Source organism: Eurytemora carolleeae, unplaced genomic scaffold, assembly GCF_000591075.1.
Source record: "Eurytemora carolleeae unplaced genomic scaffold, Eaff_2.0 scaffold70, whole genome shotgun sequence".
NCBI lineage: Eukaryota > Metazoa > Arthropoda > Copepoda > Calanoida > Temoridae > Eurytemora > Eurytemora carolleeae.
The window spans coordinates 168,501-183,779 of NW_019396054.1; the positions used below are offsets into that span (position 1 = coordinate 168,501).

General features: G+C 32.0%; 2 protein-coding genes across 2 annotated transcripts in view; both read right to left on the reverse strand.

Moving 5' to 3' along the window:
- Nucleotides 1–631: 631 nt before the first annotated feature.
- Nucleotides 632–3,038, reverse strand: LOC111706390 (zinc finger protein 64 homolog, isoforms 1 and 2). The gene is made up of 2 exons (XM_023479260.1): nt 2,704–3,038; nt 632–1,781 (listed from the first exon to the last, which is right to left on the reverse strand). Exons 1-2 carry the CDS (start codon nt 2,918–2,920, stop codon nt 715–717), a joined length of 1,284 nt encoding a protein of 427 aa, XP_023335028.1. The 5' UTR covers nt 2,921–3,038; the 3' UTR covers nt 632–714.
- A 1,756-nt stretch (nt 3,039–4,794) lies between these two features.
- The window catches only part of LOC111706292 (SH3 domain-containing kinase-binding protein 1), a 40,316-nt gene continuing 29,831 nt past the window's right edge, over nt 4,795–15,279 (reverse strand). Inside the window, exons 11-19 of the mRNA XM_023479128.1 lie at nt 13,556–13,882; nt 12,367–12,503; nt 11,687–11,740; nt 10,828–10,885; nt 9,945–10,044; nt 8,233–8,322; nt 7,337–7,405; nt 5,879–6,623; nt 4,795–4,893 (exon numbers count right to left, since the gene is read on the reverse strand). Of these exons, the coding sequence (XP_023334896.1) occupies nt 4,795–4,893; nt 5,879–6,623; nt 7,337–7,405; nt 8,233–8,322; nt 9,945–10,044; nt 10,828–10,885; nt 11,687–11,740; nt 12,367–12,503; nt 13,556–13,882 (1,679 nt within the window). The remainder of the gene's footprint in view (nt 4,894–5,878; nt 6,624–7,336; nt 7,406–8,232; nt 8,323–9,944; nt 10,045–10,827; nt 10,886–11,686; nt 11,741–12,366; nt 12,504–13,555; nt 13,883–15,279) is intronic.

A 15,279-nucleotide genomic window follows, 5' to 3' on the forward strand; every position in this document is an offset into this window, starting at 1 on the left:
ATTTTTTATATTTAGTCATGGTTGATAACAACTTAAAAAGCCCATATATTTAACGATACGTTAAGCCGACAAACCGATTGAATAGAATTGATAGGTTTCAGAGGTTTCACTTTTGAGAAAAAAATGATGTTCTACATTCATAGGTTTAACGGATATCTTGATACTACATTTATAAATGTGTAAAAATGTCCTAATCATCTCGAGTTTTCTTCTGGCTACAATGGTCAAAATATGTAAAAATCTTGACTATCAACTATGCTTTAATTGATCTGACTATATTCAGGGCAAATATTTGGGTAAATCTTATAATTTGGTTGGTAGGAAGATACACAGCTAGAATGTAAAGACTAATTTCAAGGGACCTTCCATGCAAACATGACAATTCCCGATTAACAATGGTACCCTTGCAACCTTTATCTGTTAAACAATGTGCAAGATACGGTCATTTTTCTATGTTTAAAAGTTGTTTGTTCTGATAAGTCCTACCATGGCTATTGGATATTTATTGAGTCCGGTTGCAGCGGAAAATAATATTTTTTGACACTGTCATTTGTTACGATTTAATTTATTTGCATCCATTTTCTGCAGAATTAAATTATTTAATTGATATGAATACAAATTAAAATCCAGAAATAAATGAAATCAAAATGAAAATTAGCTTTCAAAATGTTTTACAACTTAAAAATCTGACTTTGCTCGTTTTTAATAAATCATTCATTCATTATCTGTTTCTTCTTTTACTGTTTCTAGTGGAAACGTCATTGTATCATAACATGACAGTTCGATCCCCTTCTCCTCCTGCTCCATCTCCTCTTCCTCCTCATCCTTCTGCTTCTCTTCCTCTTCTTCCTCCTGCTCCTGCACCTCAGCATTCTCCTTCTCCTCCTGTTCCTGCACTTCTTCATTCTCCTCCTCTTTTATAAACAACATGTCTGCCAAATCCACTTCTTTGTGTTTGCTTTTATAATGTCTCTTTAGATGATATGGTTTATTACCAGCATAATCACACTTACTGCAGGGATACGTAATTCCTTCATGTTTGGTTTTAATATGCTGTCTCAGATTTACCTCTTTGTTCGCAACATATTCACACTGGTCACAAGGGTGGCGAACTCCTTCGTGTTGACTTTCTACATGCGTCTTCAGGTCTTTTACTAGGGTTGCAACGTATTCACATTGTTCACAAGGGTAAGTTCCTATTACATGAAAAGTCTCAACATGCGTTTTCAAATAGGCTAATGTTGTTGATGTAAATTTACATTCGCAGCAAGGATATCGCACCCCTTTATGTTTGCTATCAACATGTGTTCTCAAATTCCCTGCCTGAGTAGCAACATACTTACATTCATTGCATGAAAATCTTATGCCTTCATGCCTACTTTCATTGTGTGCCTTTAGCGTCGCTTTTTGAGTTGCAACATACTCGCATTTACTGCAGGGAAAGCTTGCTGCTTCATGTCTACTCTCAATATGTCTTTTCAAACTGCTAATTGCGGTTGCAGCATAATCACATTCACTGCAGGGAAATCTAACTTCTTTATGCTTATTATCAATGTGCTTTTTTAGAGTACGTTTAGTGTTTGCGGAATATTCACACTCAGTGCAAGAATATCGGACACCTAAATGCTGCCACTTTATGTGTTGCTTCAGATTAAATGATCTTGTTGCTGAATAATCACATTTATCACAGTAAAGTCTTTTACCTTCCCGTTTCTTTAACCTTAGTCTCTTTGGTTTAGATTGCACAGGGTCATCATCATCATCATGCAAAATAACTTCACCTAAAAATTATTATTTTATCTGCATGTCTTTCAGTTTCTTCTTTGTACATTTAAAGGTACTGTAGGAGTTTTTCTAGATTTAAAGTGTCTAATTCTGATAGTTTTTATGTTTCCTGCAGAAACTAAAATTAAAAATAATCGGTTTGAAAACTTTTGAACATTGATATCTCATTCATATATTATCAGACAAAGCGTTTAAGGGTTTGCTTGTGAATCTGGCATTGCGCCATCTTTGCATGGAGGGTCACAGTTCCTTTAATATAATATCATTCAAGAGTTTGAAATATTTTCCTGCTTTCATCAGTGTATTTAAATTTAAAAATTTGAAATTAAAATATAAACATTTGAATGAACAATTTGTGTAATCCTGGCCGTTCATTAACATTCTTGCGGTTGTTACTTTACCTGAGGTCGAATTTATTAATAACGAAAATTAGATTTACTAGGTAAAGATAGTTCAACTACATCTCTAGTTCGGGCTATATCTAGTTCTAATTTTCGAAATTACAAAATTCCAAACTCAGTAAATATGTTTTCCATGTAATAAAGAAAATAATAATTTAGATTTAGTAGATTTTTCTATTTTTAATAGTGGATGTCAAGCCTATTTTTTAATGCTTGCTCGATGAGAGAGAGTGTGCAGATTCACCATTAACCCGGCATTCAAAAATCTGAACCAGGACTTGAATGTCATTCGAACCCCAAATTCGGGTCTCTCTTTCAATCCCATTCAGTGACTTAATACTTGAGAATAATGTTTTAATATAAATTGTTTAAACTATCGGTTGCACTTTATGATTTTAAATCATAATTCATAATTTTAGGCAAATAAAAAATTAAAATCACTATATTTAAGTCAGAATGCGGGCTTCGGATGTTGAAATTCAGGTTTAATGGCGACTCTTTTCAAACTTAAAATTACCTTTCACTTCATAATCTTCCAATTTGACTTGTAGTTCTGGTTCATAAGGTTCAAACGATTCTGGTACAAAGGCTGTACATGGATCCGGTACAAAGGTTGCACGTATATCTGGTACAAAGGCTGTACATGACTTCTCGGGAGTAATTTGTACAGTTAGTTCTTTGTTAGAAAACTCATCTTCTTCTTTAATATTCTCTTCTTTTATAAACTCAGCCATTTTCTCTAAAATACATAATATATCTAAAATCAATCAAATAGTTTTGTAATGAAGTAAAGATTAGAAATAACTATTAACTTAATTGTCCCTAGGCCATCGAGGGTGCCTAAAGGGACAGAAAAGGAAAACTGAAAGGGGGTATAGGCTGAAAGCTAATCACTTTAGCTCTTGATCGCGACCCGTGAAAGTTATATCTGATGTTCTTGTCTCGAGAAATTGATATAAAACAGCGTTAAATTATACGAAAATTCATGGGTTTCTCTGGGATATCTTCGTTTTCAGAGTGAAAGCGTATTTTCTGAATATGATCTGTTCAAACCTACCATTTCAATACAAAATTGTATATATGTATATATATGAATTTTCGAAAATATTTGTCACAATTTTATATCAATTTCTCAAGACAGGAACATCAGATATAACTATCATGGGTCGCGATCAAGAGGTAAAACGATTAGCTTTCAGCCTATACCCCCTTCATTTTCCCTTTATAGTCCCATTAAACTTCTCTCTTTCTCTCTATCATCATCTTTCTCTTTCTAACATAACTTTATTTTTTTTGAGTGGAAAATATTAAGAAAATAGGGCATCAGCAGAAAATAGGGTGGAAAAGGTGTTATAAAATGAACTGTGAACAGAATGCTAATGTAAATGGAAAGAGAATAGGATAAGAATATTCCTCTTTAAACATTACATAAGTGAGACTTATTCATTCATAATTAATAATTCAATTAAAATGCATCATTTCACTTTCATTAATCCTTTAATGTCAGAAAGAGAATCAAAGAGACTGTAAGCATAATTTCAAGTGACCCTTCATGCTGAGATGGCAATATTCGATTCACAACAGTATAAAGTATTAAGTATGAATTATATGTGAAGGTTTATAATGTTAAAAACTGTTTAATTATGTGGTTTGTCTCCTACAGGAAAACATAGCAATTACTAGAAATCAGAATTAACAATGTTCAACCTAATATACGACAATATCTTCCACATTATTAAACAGGTAAAGATTTCGAGGGTACCGTTGTGAATCGGGCATTATCCTATGCAGGAGTGATCCCTTGAAATAACGCTTACAGCCCTATAAGAATTTATTTTAGTTAACCGATGGTTAAGGTTAATTTCTTTTGAAAAAAAAAACACCAATTAAATCTGCTCTCTGTCAACGAGAAATTGCAAAAAATAGGAATCAGCTGTTACTTCTAGATTAAGGACTTAATAGCTTCATAATAAGACTCTGCTCTGGATATTGAGTACTCATACAACAGTTCTAACCTCAAGACTAGTTTAGAGATTTGTCTTAGGCAGTTATATTTGTTGTTCAATTAAATATATTTATAAATTAATCTGATAAATGTATATATATAAAGTATAAAAATGCTTCAAAGGGTTTTATTATTGCTTCTTAGACTTGACTAGCCTCGCCAAACTTGCAACCTAAAAAATAATAAATAAATCATATTTCAAACAATTATTAACAATATTTTAAATAATCGATTCAAAAGTTCAACCCAATAGTAGAACAAATACTTTTTTTTGTTAATTTGAAAGTAAGTTTATTTCTTCAAAAATTATTTCAAAAAGGGGATTAAGCTAAAGACTAAAAATCAAGTAACACTGCAATTTATGAGTGGCCTGTCCGATTCTCTCAGTACAGAACCCTATAAACCTCTATTTTGAATAACAAAGATGCAAAATTTTCCATTTCTCAAAATTTCTATCATCGTTTTCGTCAAAAAAATTAGTTGCGGATTTTTTTTATATGGAATAATTGTCAGAATTGAACACTTTTTAAGAATATCACATTCATTCTTGATCTGGGAAAGGATTTGAGAGTACCATTGTGAATCGGACATGAGTAAGTATTTTTAATTTTGATGNTCCTTCTCTAGTTGAGATTTCAATGCTGATATTTGTCCAGCAAACTCAGCAGATATACTCTCTAGTCTACGCTCTAGCTCAACAACCTTTAACAATAATATATTCAACATATCTGATCAGCTAACTTAAAAGATATACTCTCTAGTCTACGCTCTAGCTCAACAACCTTTAACAATAATATATTCAACATATCTGATCAGCTAACTTAGCAGATATACTCTCCAGTCTACGCTCTAGCTCAACAAACTTCAACAATACTATATTCAACATATTTGATCAGCTAACTTAGCGGATATACTCTCTAGTCTACGCCCTAGCTCAACAACCTTTAACAATACTATAATCAACATATTTGATCAGCTAACTTAGCAATATACTCTCCAGTCTACGCTCTAGCTCAACAACCATTAACAATAATATATTCAACATATTTGATCAGCTAACTTAGCAGATATACTCTCTAGTCTACGCTCTAGCTCAACAACCTTTAACAATAATAGATTCAACATAACTCAGGGGTGTATAAGATAAGATAAGATTATGATAAGAGAGGATCTGAAGACCCCCCCATTATATATTTTACAGAAAAAATGTCTTGCTAATTTTTTGTTGTTGCTGAATTTAAGTCCTAGGAAAAAATCCAAGATTTTTTTGGGCCAAGAAAAAATTGGATTTTAACAGTTTTATTAGCTCATCTAATATATAAATTATAATTTCTTTACCGTTCAATTTTCAATTTTTCTGGCCCATTTAATAAAATTTACGGGTGTTAAGATCCCTGCATAAAGTTTTTTCAGAAAATAGATCATTTTTTAGAGGACATTAGCGATTACTTCGACAAAATCATTATAAAAAAAATTAAGATGTAAATCTTGAAATAATAATTTCTGATTTTTACTCCCCCCCTCCCCCCACCACCACCACCATACAAAAAATCCACAACACAGAAAAACTACAATTTAGAAGAATATTTAAAATGACAAGAAGTAATTTAAAAGATGATATTTGAATTCTGCTTTATAGAAAACCAATATATAACATCTGAATGAAACCCTCCAAAAATAGGCTTACTTTATTTTGATACTGCTGGGTGTTAGCACTGGGTTCAGGTTTGCCAGTCTCCGGTCTAATCCTGGTTTCCGACCAGACCGACCTTGTGGAGCTCTCCATCCTCGTATCCTCGGGTTCAGACCTCTCTCCAGGTTCAGGTTTCAGGATATGATTACTCCAACCTATACTTCTATCCTGCTCAGACTTGGAACTAGTCTCCGGGTCCTCTTGCTTAGTGTCGAGGGTTCGAGAAAGGTTGTCGATTCTCCGTGCTAGGCCACCCTTAGGAGAGCTGAAGTCGGCTGGGCGCTCCGGAACAGCAGCGAAGCTTCGAGCCTCTGGTCGACCAAGATTGGTCGAATGTACTGAAGGTTTGGAAGACTCGAAGCCTTTGGTAGTGTCGGAATGTTTTCGAGAAACATCGGGTTGCTTATTTCCGGACTCTGATTGTTTTGGGTTGAGATCTTGAACCTTTTTAGAAGGCTCAGACTGTTTGTTATTGCCGAATCGACCGGCCTCAGATAACCGGTTTGTAAACTCCGCAAGTTTACGAGCCGCCTCGGATTTCTCCTGCTCTTGTTCAGAGCTGGTCAGCTCCTTTTTAGTTTCAGAACTCTTCCGGCCGGCCGATCGTTTCTCGGTGGATTTGGTCTGACGGTCCGTTGAATGATCGGACTCTGGCCGATCTGGAAGGGTTGAGCTGCTTGCTGCTTTAGGCATAGAAGGTGGGAAGGCAGGACGAACAGGTTTATCCTTGGTTTCAGAACTAAAATAATAATGTTATTGTAACAGTCATATTTTTTATTAGTAAGAATAATTATAATAAATGGGTATTAGTGGGACTGGGGTCTCATTGAATAAAATGGATTGTTCAGCTATGAAAATGCACAAAATATTCAAAATATTGGGATTAGGAATGTACTTTGCCAAACTTTGTCAGGTTTCCAAAAACTATTACAATAAAAGACTTGAATGAGGAAATTTTATTTATTCGGGTCTAATTTGTAGAATTTGAGTCTCTAGGTCAGAAACCCTTGTTTCAGCTGAAGTACACATTTCCGTGTACTGTTCAGCACTGATTTAAGGATTCATCTCTAATTGGAGGATGAGATAGATAGATAAATAGATGTTACCGCAGTTGAATTTATTTTGGTTCTAAATCGTCACCAAGCACGTGACTGAACCCTGATTGGATCTGACGCTACAGGAAAGATAAAACAAGGATGCCAGTCTAACGTTTTAATATTTAATCGTTTTTGAAAATTCATCATTAATAAGTCGTAATTCTAAATCTAACACACGTAAACAAGATTCATCAAGTTAGCAATGTTTATTGTAGAACACTTTAAAACCTACAACTACTCGATGATATATTTGTACAGCACACTGTGTAGCGTATACTGTACAGTGTATATTATACATACAATGATCAGTACATGCATGGTTGTCAAGTACATACATGATGGATTAAGTCTGTACCTGTTATCTGAAGCAGTGTCTTTATCTGTAAAGCTACCGGGTCTCCTTATAAAGCTTCCCAAGGATTTTCTGAAAACAATAAATAAAAAAAATTGTATTGGAATTTTAGTACCCAGTGTTATATATTTAATTAAGAAGTGACCCCCCCCCCCGTCATCCTCCTCCTCCTCCAATTTAGCAAGTAACGTTAGTGCGGAGCTAAAAAAAAAACACCTTTCACGTAGTGTAGACTGCAAGGGAAAAATTATTTAAAGGAACTGTCTATGTAATTTCAAGTGAATTTCCTTAAATTTTTTTTCAAAAAAAAACATGCCCGATTCACAAGGGTATTTAAACCTTCTTCATGTATAAGATTTGGCTGTTTAAAAGCTTGGAAAGTGTTTAAATCTGACAATTAGCTCCATTGTTTGTTTAAACAGAAATACGCAAATAAATATTTTTGAGAAACCAATTAAGACTTCTAAAATTTCAAATCGAAAAACATGAAAAGCTTCTTATTATTTTCTACTATAGCCGTTGTAAATGGTACATGCCACTCTAGGAAAAGGAGGATCACTTAACCTTACGCTTTTAGTCCCTTTATTAGGGGAAACACATATCCTAACGTAAAATGATAACAGATTTTTCATTTCACCCTAAATCTTTGAAAATCTTTCTACCTTCAGGACCTAAAGGAGGGGGNATCACTAGGTTTAGTTGGTAGAATAGGTTTAATCTCAGGACTAGGTAAATATATAACTATATAGTTACCTTGTATCACTAGGTTTAGTTGGTAGAATAGGTTTAATCTCAGGACTAGGTAAATATATAACTATATAGTTACCTTGTATCACTAGGTTTAGTTGGTAGAATAGGTTTAATCTCAGGACTAGGTAAATATATAACTATATAGTTACCTTGTATCACTAGGTTTAGTTGGTAGAATAGGTTTAATCTCAGGACTAGGTAAATCTGGTTTCTTATCCTCGGTAAATATTCCGCTTTTCCTTAAAAGTTAAAAAATAAAAGTTTTAGTTCAGAACTTCAAATATGTTTATAATTCATTGTTAAAAATAGAAATAATAATATGAAAAAGAAATCGAAAAAATGAAAAGAAACCAATATAAATAATAAAAAGAAAGAAATCGAAAAAATGAAAAGAAACCAATATAAATAAAAAGAAAGAAATAGAAAAAATGTAAAGAAAGAACTAGAAATAATGAACAGAAAGAAATCGGAAAAAAGAAACCAATATAAATAATAGAAGAAAGAAATCAGAAAAAAGTAAAGAAAAAATCGAAAAAAAAAATAAAAAAAATAAATAGAAATATTAAAAAGAAAGAAATAGAAACAATGAGCAGAAAAAAAAGAATGAAAAACAAGAAATAGTAATAATAAACAAGAAAAAGAAATAATGAGCAAAAAGAAATAGAAATGATGAACAGAAAAGAAATAGAAATGATGAACAGAAAAAAAATAAAAATAATGAAAAGAAAGAAATATAAATAATGAACAGAAAGAAATAGAAATAATGAAAAGAAAGAAATAGAAATAATGAACAGAAAGAAATAGAAATAATAAACAGAAAGAAATAGAAATAATGAACAGAAAGAAATAGAAATAATGAACAAAAAGAAATAGAAATAATGAACAGAAAGATATAGAAATAAAAGCAAACAGAAAGAAATAGAAATAAGAAAAAGAAAGATATAGAATTAAGGAAAAGACAAAATAGAAAAAATTAGTAAGTTCAACAACTTTAATTCGCTATTCATTTAATCCGATCTTTGATCTTAGACAGTAAAATAGTTTCATTAATTTTTATTAATTTTAATGTATCAGGTTTTATATCTTAACAAACAACCAAAAAGTCCAAAACGTAATGACAGATTTCTTCTTTGGTACCAAAATTGGATATTTGTTGTAGTAATTTTCATCCTATAAGGACTGAATGCGCGCAACAAACTGTAATTGTCTAATCCCCATATCATTGTTTTAACATTAGATATTTTCAACTTTGGGAATTGACATTGAAGAACTAATAGTTTGAAATGTCAAATATATTGGGTAAAAGGGACTGTAAGCTTAATTTCAATGATCTTTCATTTAAAGAGGATAGTCCCCGATTCACAACAGTACCTTTTAAACCTTAAACTAATCAAGGATGACAGACTTTTCCTTATTTAACTGGAGAAATGTTTGTGATTGTTGAATACTTAGTTTTGTAAGCTGTTTTATATTTAAGGAATATTAAAATTTAGGTTCTAGAAGTGGCAGAATAAAAATATTCACATTAGAATTTTTGGACAAAGAATTTTTAAATTTTCCAGGAATAAATGTGACGGCATTCATTCGTGATAAGTTCACAGAGTACGCTTGCGTACACGCCGATTTTATGACTAAACATTTAAACGATATATTACTTAGAGATCTCTGTCCTCGAAGATCAGTAAAATATTTAAAGAGTACCATTGTGAATCCGGGATGTAACTTTTTAAATGGAAGGTTACTAGAAATTTTAATTAAGCTTACAGTTTCTTTAATAGGGGGATTGAAAAATTTTGAATTTAATTTGTCCCTTCCAGTTACTTTCGATTACAGTCTATTACAGTTCTAGTATATTAACTACCTGTTGGCTTGTTTTCTACTGAGTTCCTCTAGCCAGGACGGTTTAGATCCAGTATCTCTAGTATCCTCCCTACCCTGGAGAACTGGAACTCCAACTTTTTCTAAATATAAGATTGTTTAACACACATTTTAAACCTGCCAAAGATTGAGTTAATTTGAGATGGAAACTTATAAAAATCAACGAATTTAGAAATTTTGACAGATTTTAAAATATCGTCATTGTCTATGCCTAAGATCTTAATTTCTCTATAGATCCAAACTTTTGAATAAAATGGTACTCGACTGAACTTAAACTTGAGACCTAAAAACTCATATTGGCCGTACAGGGTAGAATTTATACAGAAAATGGTACTCGACTTCATTATACTTGAGACCTTAAAAACTCATATTGGCCGTACAGGGTAGAATTTATACAGAAAATGGTACTCGACTGAACTTAAACTTGAGACCTTAAAAACTCATATTGGCCGTACAGGGTAGAATTTATACAGAAAATGATTTCCGATTCTTAAGAAAAAAATTTAATTAAAAGTTTTTTCCTCAACTTTGTTGTGCTTTTTACCCATTTTTTGCTTTCCCCGAAATATCATTTATTTTCCAAAATTCATCGAAATACACCCTTACCATTTTTCATGTTCCACTTTATATTTGGAATAATTTTACTTTAAATGCTTTCACAAAGCTTTGAAAATTCTTTAATTTTTCTAATTGACACCCCTGGATCGATTTGACGTGCAAATACGAAGAACAAAGACAAAGTAGCCCCTGGCCCCTAAATAAATTTAGAAGGCTATTTATGAATTTAAGATTTGTCTAAACATTTCGCCAAAAATGAAGAACAAAATTTGGCGTGAAAAATGCGAAGAAGGGAAATTCATTCTCACCAGCTTTATCTCTAAGTTTAACACTTGCAGTTGTATCTTCATTCTCTTCAGTAACCTCCTAATATAATATAGTTACTTGTTTTCCTTCCGTATATATATCATACAGAGTTACTTGTTTTCCTTAGTATATATTATACAGAGTTATTTGTTTTCCTTCAGTATATATATTATACAGAGTTATTTGTTATCCCTCAGTATATTATTATGCAGAGTTATTTGTTTTCCCTCAGTTTATACATTATACAGAGTTATTTGTTTTCCCTCAGCATATATATTATACAGAGTTGCCCACAGAGAATAAGACTTCAGAGATGACTATTCCAATTTAAGCTTAAAAACGTCATACTTCAGGCAGGCTCTCTGTTGTTCCAGTCGGATCGCTTCACGTACGAGGGTGCTAGAGCGTAGTGAAACCCTTTCGTCGCAGGGTGCAATTTAAACTGCCCTTCAGGAGAGTTTAAGATCGTCTTTACAGTCTCATCCCTTGTGGGTAACCCTGTATATGTCTCTCTGTGTTTACTGTTTATACTTGAAAGAGTGTAATTATTTTATTTTAAAGTAACGGGAGTTTGAGAAATCTACCATTTCTTAAACATATAAGATTTTATTTGATTTGCTTATGCATAATAAAATGTTAACTCTGAAACAATATATTGGTCTCACAGATGTGCCAACGTGTAACGAACATTCATCCAGTACAGTATTATTATATATAGTCCAGTAGTTCATAAGTTTAGTAGTCCAGTTGTCCAAACGTCTAGGAGTAAAAAAAAGTCCAGTAGTCCAATAGTTCAGTAGTTCAAAGTCTAGTTGTCCAATAGTCCAATAGTCCAGTAGTCCAGTAGTTCAAAAGCCCTACCTTCGGCCTAATTTCATCCTCTGAGTCTACCATTAGCTCCTCTAGACCAGGGATCTAAATAAGGGTCAAATCAGACTTTTATGGATTTCATTCTCCAAAATTTAAATTCTATTTTAAGCAACCTTTCTATTTATAAATTTCAAAATATTACCAACACTGAGGTTAATCAAATTGATGGAAAAAATTGTAACAGTACTTGAAAATAATTTAAAATTTTCATAAAATAATTCGTTTACTTAAAAACTTTACATTAAAATAGAAAAATTTAACGTAAAAAAGTGCTTAAGATTCGCAACATTTTGCCTTTCTGGATACAAATCCGGATCATAACCAAAATATTGACCAAAACCTGTTAGTTCTTTACTAAGTACAATTTTACTGAGTACACTAAAACAGACAAAATCTGAATTATAAAAAAAACAATATCCTTTGCAGACATTTATAATTATGAACAATAACGTATAATTAATGATTTCAGGTTTTAAACCACAAAAGATAAATACGTAGTTTTTTCAGAGATAAAAAATGTGTTCGTAATTGTGTAAACATTAAAAATTGTCAAAAATTTGTTTTCTTCAATTGCATGAATTACAAATAAGGCCCCAGAAGAAATATAAACTTTAACCAAAAATGTACAAAAATAATGGGATTGAAACGCCCAAAAAAATCTAAATCCTTACGTTCTCCTTGAGGAATATAGAGGATGGAGGCCGTCGTTTAGGAGCTTTTACTCGAGTCGAAGTTACACTATGGAGTTTACTAGCTTCAGGTACTCCAGGCTTCCACATACAATCAGTTTCAGAGCTTTCAACATCATCTACAATAGCATTAATGTTATATTAATACTACTATTTATACCCCAACTGCTGGCTTCATGGATCCAAGGGCAAAAATCAACACAAACTCAACAAACAAATCTTTTGGTCTCAAAACTTAAATCTGAACTGTTAAAAAAGAGAGATTATCTTAAATGTCCTTATCTCTGAATGGTTCATCAATAGTTGCATAAAAATAAGTAAAAAAATACATGAATAAATGGAAAATTCTTTTTCTATTCAGAAAATCAGTGATTCAGTATAATAAATGTTTATGATCTGGCTGCTGATCCTTTTTTTCCAGTGCCGCACAAAATTAAATGGATCCTAAGCAACGCATTACACTTATCATACCCTTAATAATTCCTACCATCACTCCTCACTTATACCATTCATAACACCACTCATCCCACTTATACAACTCATAACACTTCTTCTGCTAACATTTCACGTCAAATACGCTTCAGATAATTCACCACCATCTGTCATCTGCATACAATAGCGTTCATGTCACCAAGAAATAACCATATCACTTTATCACTTTGACATTCATACTATTTATAATACCACTTATACTATTCATTCATAACAACACTTTTTTAATTGATAACACCACTTAAACCAATCATAACAATCTACAGTCTACACTGACAATTTTTAAAATAACTAATATGACCGGGCCAAGTTAGAATTATCGCCAAGCCTTGGCTTTTGGAACTTCGCGTCCCTTTTCTAAAATAATAAATTTCTACATTTCTTCTGGGAAAAATTTGTTAACTTTGACCAGCCATGAACCTTGCCACAATTTGTTTTTGGCCCGATCCGTTCATTTAGTCGTTTTGACGTTTACTGAACACAAACAGACAAACAGATTAATAGACACAAGTACAGATAGAAGTAATTGACATAATCCTTATAAAGTTCCATGATAGTTTGTGAAAATTCTACTTACAAGTGACCAGAAGACCATCAAATAACAAATGACTCACATTTTATCAGGACATACGACCGTTCAATTAATTATCACATAACACAGCGTAATATTATTGCTTACCTTTAACCTCCATAACCTGGATAGACTCAGCTTCAGCTGAGGTTCCCTTGTCACTGGGCACAGGTTTGACCGGAGCCGGAGATTTTGTCCTGACAGGACTATGGTTGGCAGGACCGGTAAGTGGTTGGACTGGACTAGAACTTGAACCTCCGGTCCCGTTCTTGACCACCGTCTTTTTATCGCTAAGGTTGGAATTGCTCTTCTTGAAAATATCACTCCCTTTCTTGGAAAGTTTTTCGTTGAACACGGGTTTCAAGGATTCTATTTCTCCGGGTGCTGGTTTAAGCTGGGAGGAGGATCTCCTGAGCTGAGAACTAGATCCTAGTCCTGAAACAAATACAAGAGTGTAGTTTCTAAAGAAGGGAGCGCCGAGCTGAGTATAATTTCTAGGATGAATAAAACAAGGAGTGCTCAGTTCAAACTATTTTTCCGGTTTATACATTCATTTATTTTTCATTTTTGCTCATTCAATATCCATCCTTTCTTCATTAATTCATTCATTGATTCAAACATCCTTTTATGCATTCATAAATTTATTTGATCATTCATTTTATCTTTTTGCAATCTCGAATTTATTCATCCTTTCAACTATCCCCTCATTCTTTCATCCATTCTTCATTCAAGCATTCATTCCTTTATTCCATCCCTTTATGCTTTTCCACTCTCAATTCATTTACTATGATTTAAACTTTTTTGAAATGATTAATATCAAAATGTCAATACTATTTATGGTCTAATTAAAAATATCAAGAATGTTTCCAACAAATATTACGCATTCAAGGATATTAACCAAAACGTACTGCAGAAAATTATAAATTATTCAGTATATCTTACATTGCAGCCTGTCTCAGAGATATTTTGAATGATATTTCGTGATAACCAAATCTTTGTGAATAATTAAACAATATTGACCATTTATATTACGAGATAAAATTGAACAATCGAAAAAAAGGAAATGCCTTAATACTTAATATAAAGGGTGGGGCAGATTTGTTAGAGTGTAAATAGATTGCATAATAATAATTTGAAAACTACAGTAATAATGTAATAATAAATACAAGTAATAGCATCATATTGACGTGTGAAAAGGGATATTATTAATTGAATGATGAAGAAATGAATGAATGAGATGGATAAATATATACTGAATGAATATTAAAGAACTAACTAGATGAATGTATATATGAACTAAATGAATTTTAAAGAACTAACTAGATGAATGTATGTATATATAAACTATATGAATATTAAAGAACTAACTAGATTAATGTATATATGAACTGAATGAATACTAAAGAACTAACTAGATGAATGTATATATAAACTAAATGAATTTTAAAGAACTCACTAGATGAATGTATATATTAACTAAATGAATATTAAAGAACTAACTAGGTGAATGTATAATGTATATATAAACTGAATGAATATTAAAGAACTCACTAGATGAATGTATATATAAACTAAATGAATATTAAAGAATTACCTAGATGAATGTATGTATATATAAACTATACGAATATTAAAGAACTAACTAGGTGAATGTATATATAAACTGAATGAATATTAAAGAACTCACTAGATGAATGTATATATTAACTAAATGAATATTAAAGAACTAACTAGGTGAATGTATAGATAAACTGAATGAATATTAAAGAACTAACTAGATGAATGTATATATAAACTAAATGAATATTAAAGAACTAACTAGATGAATGTAT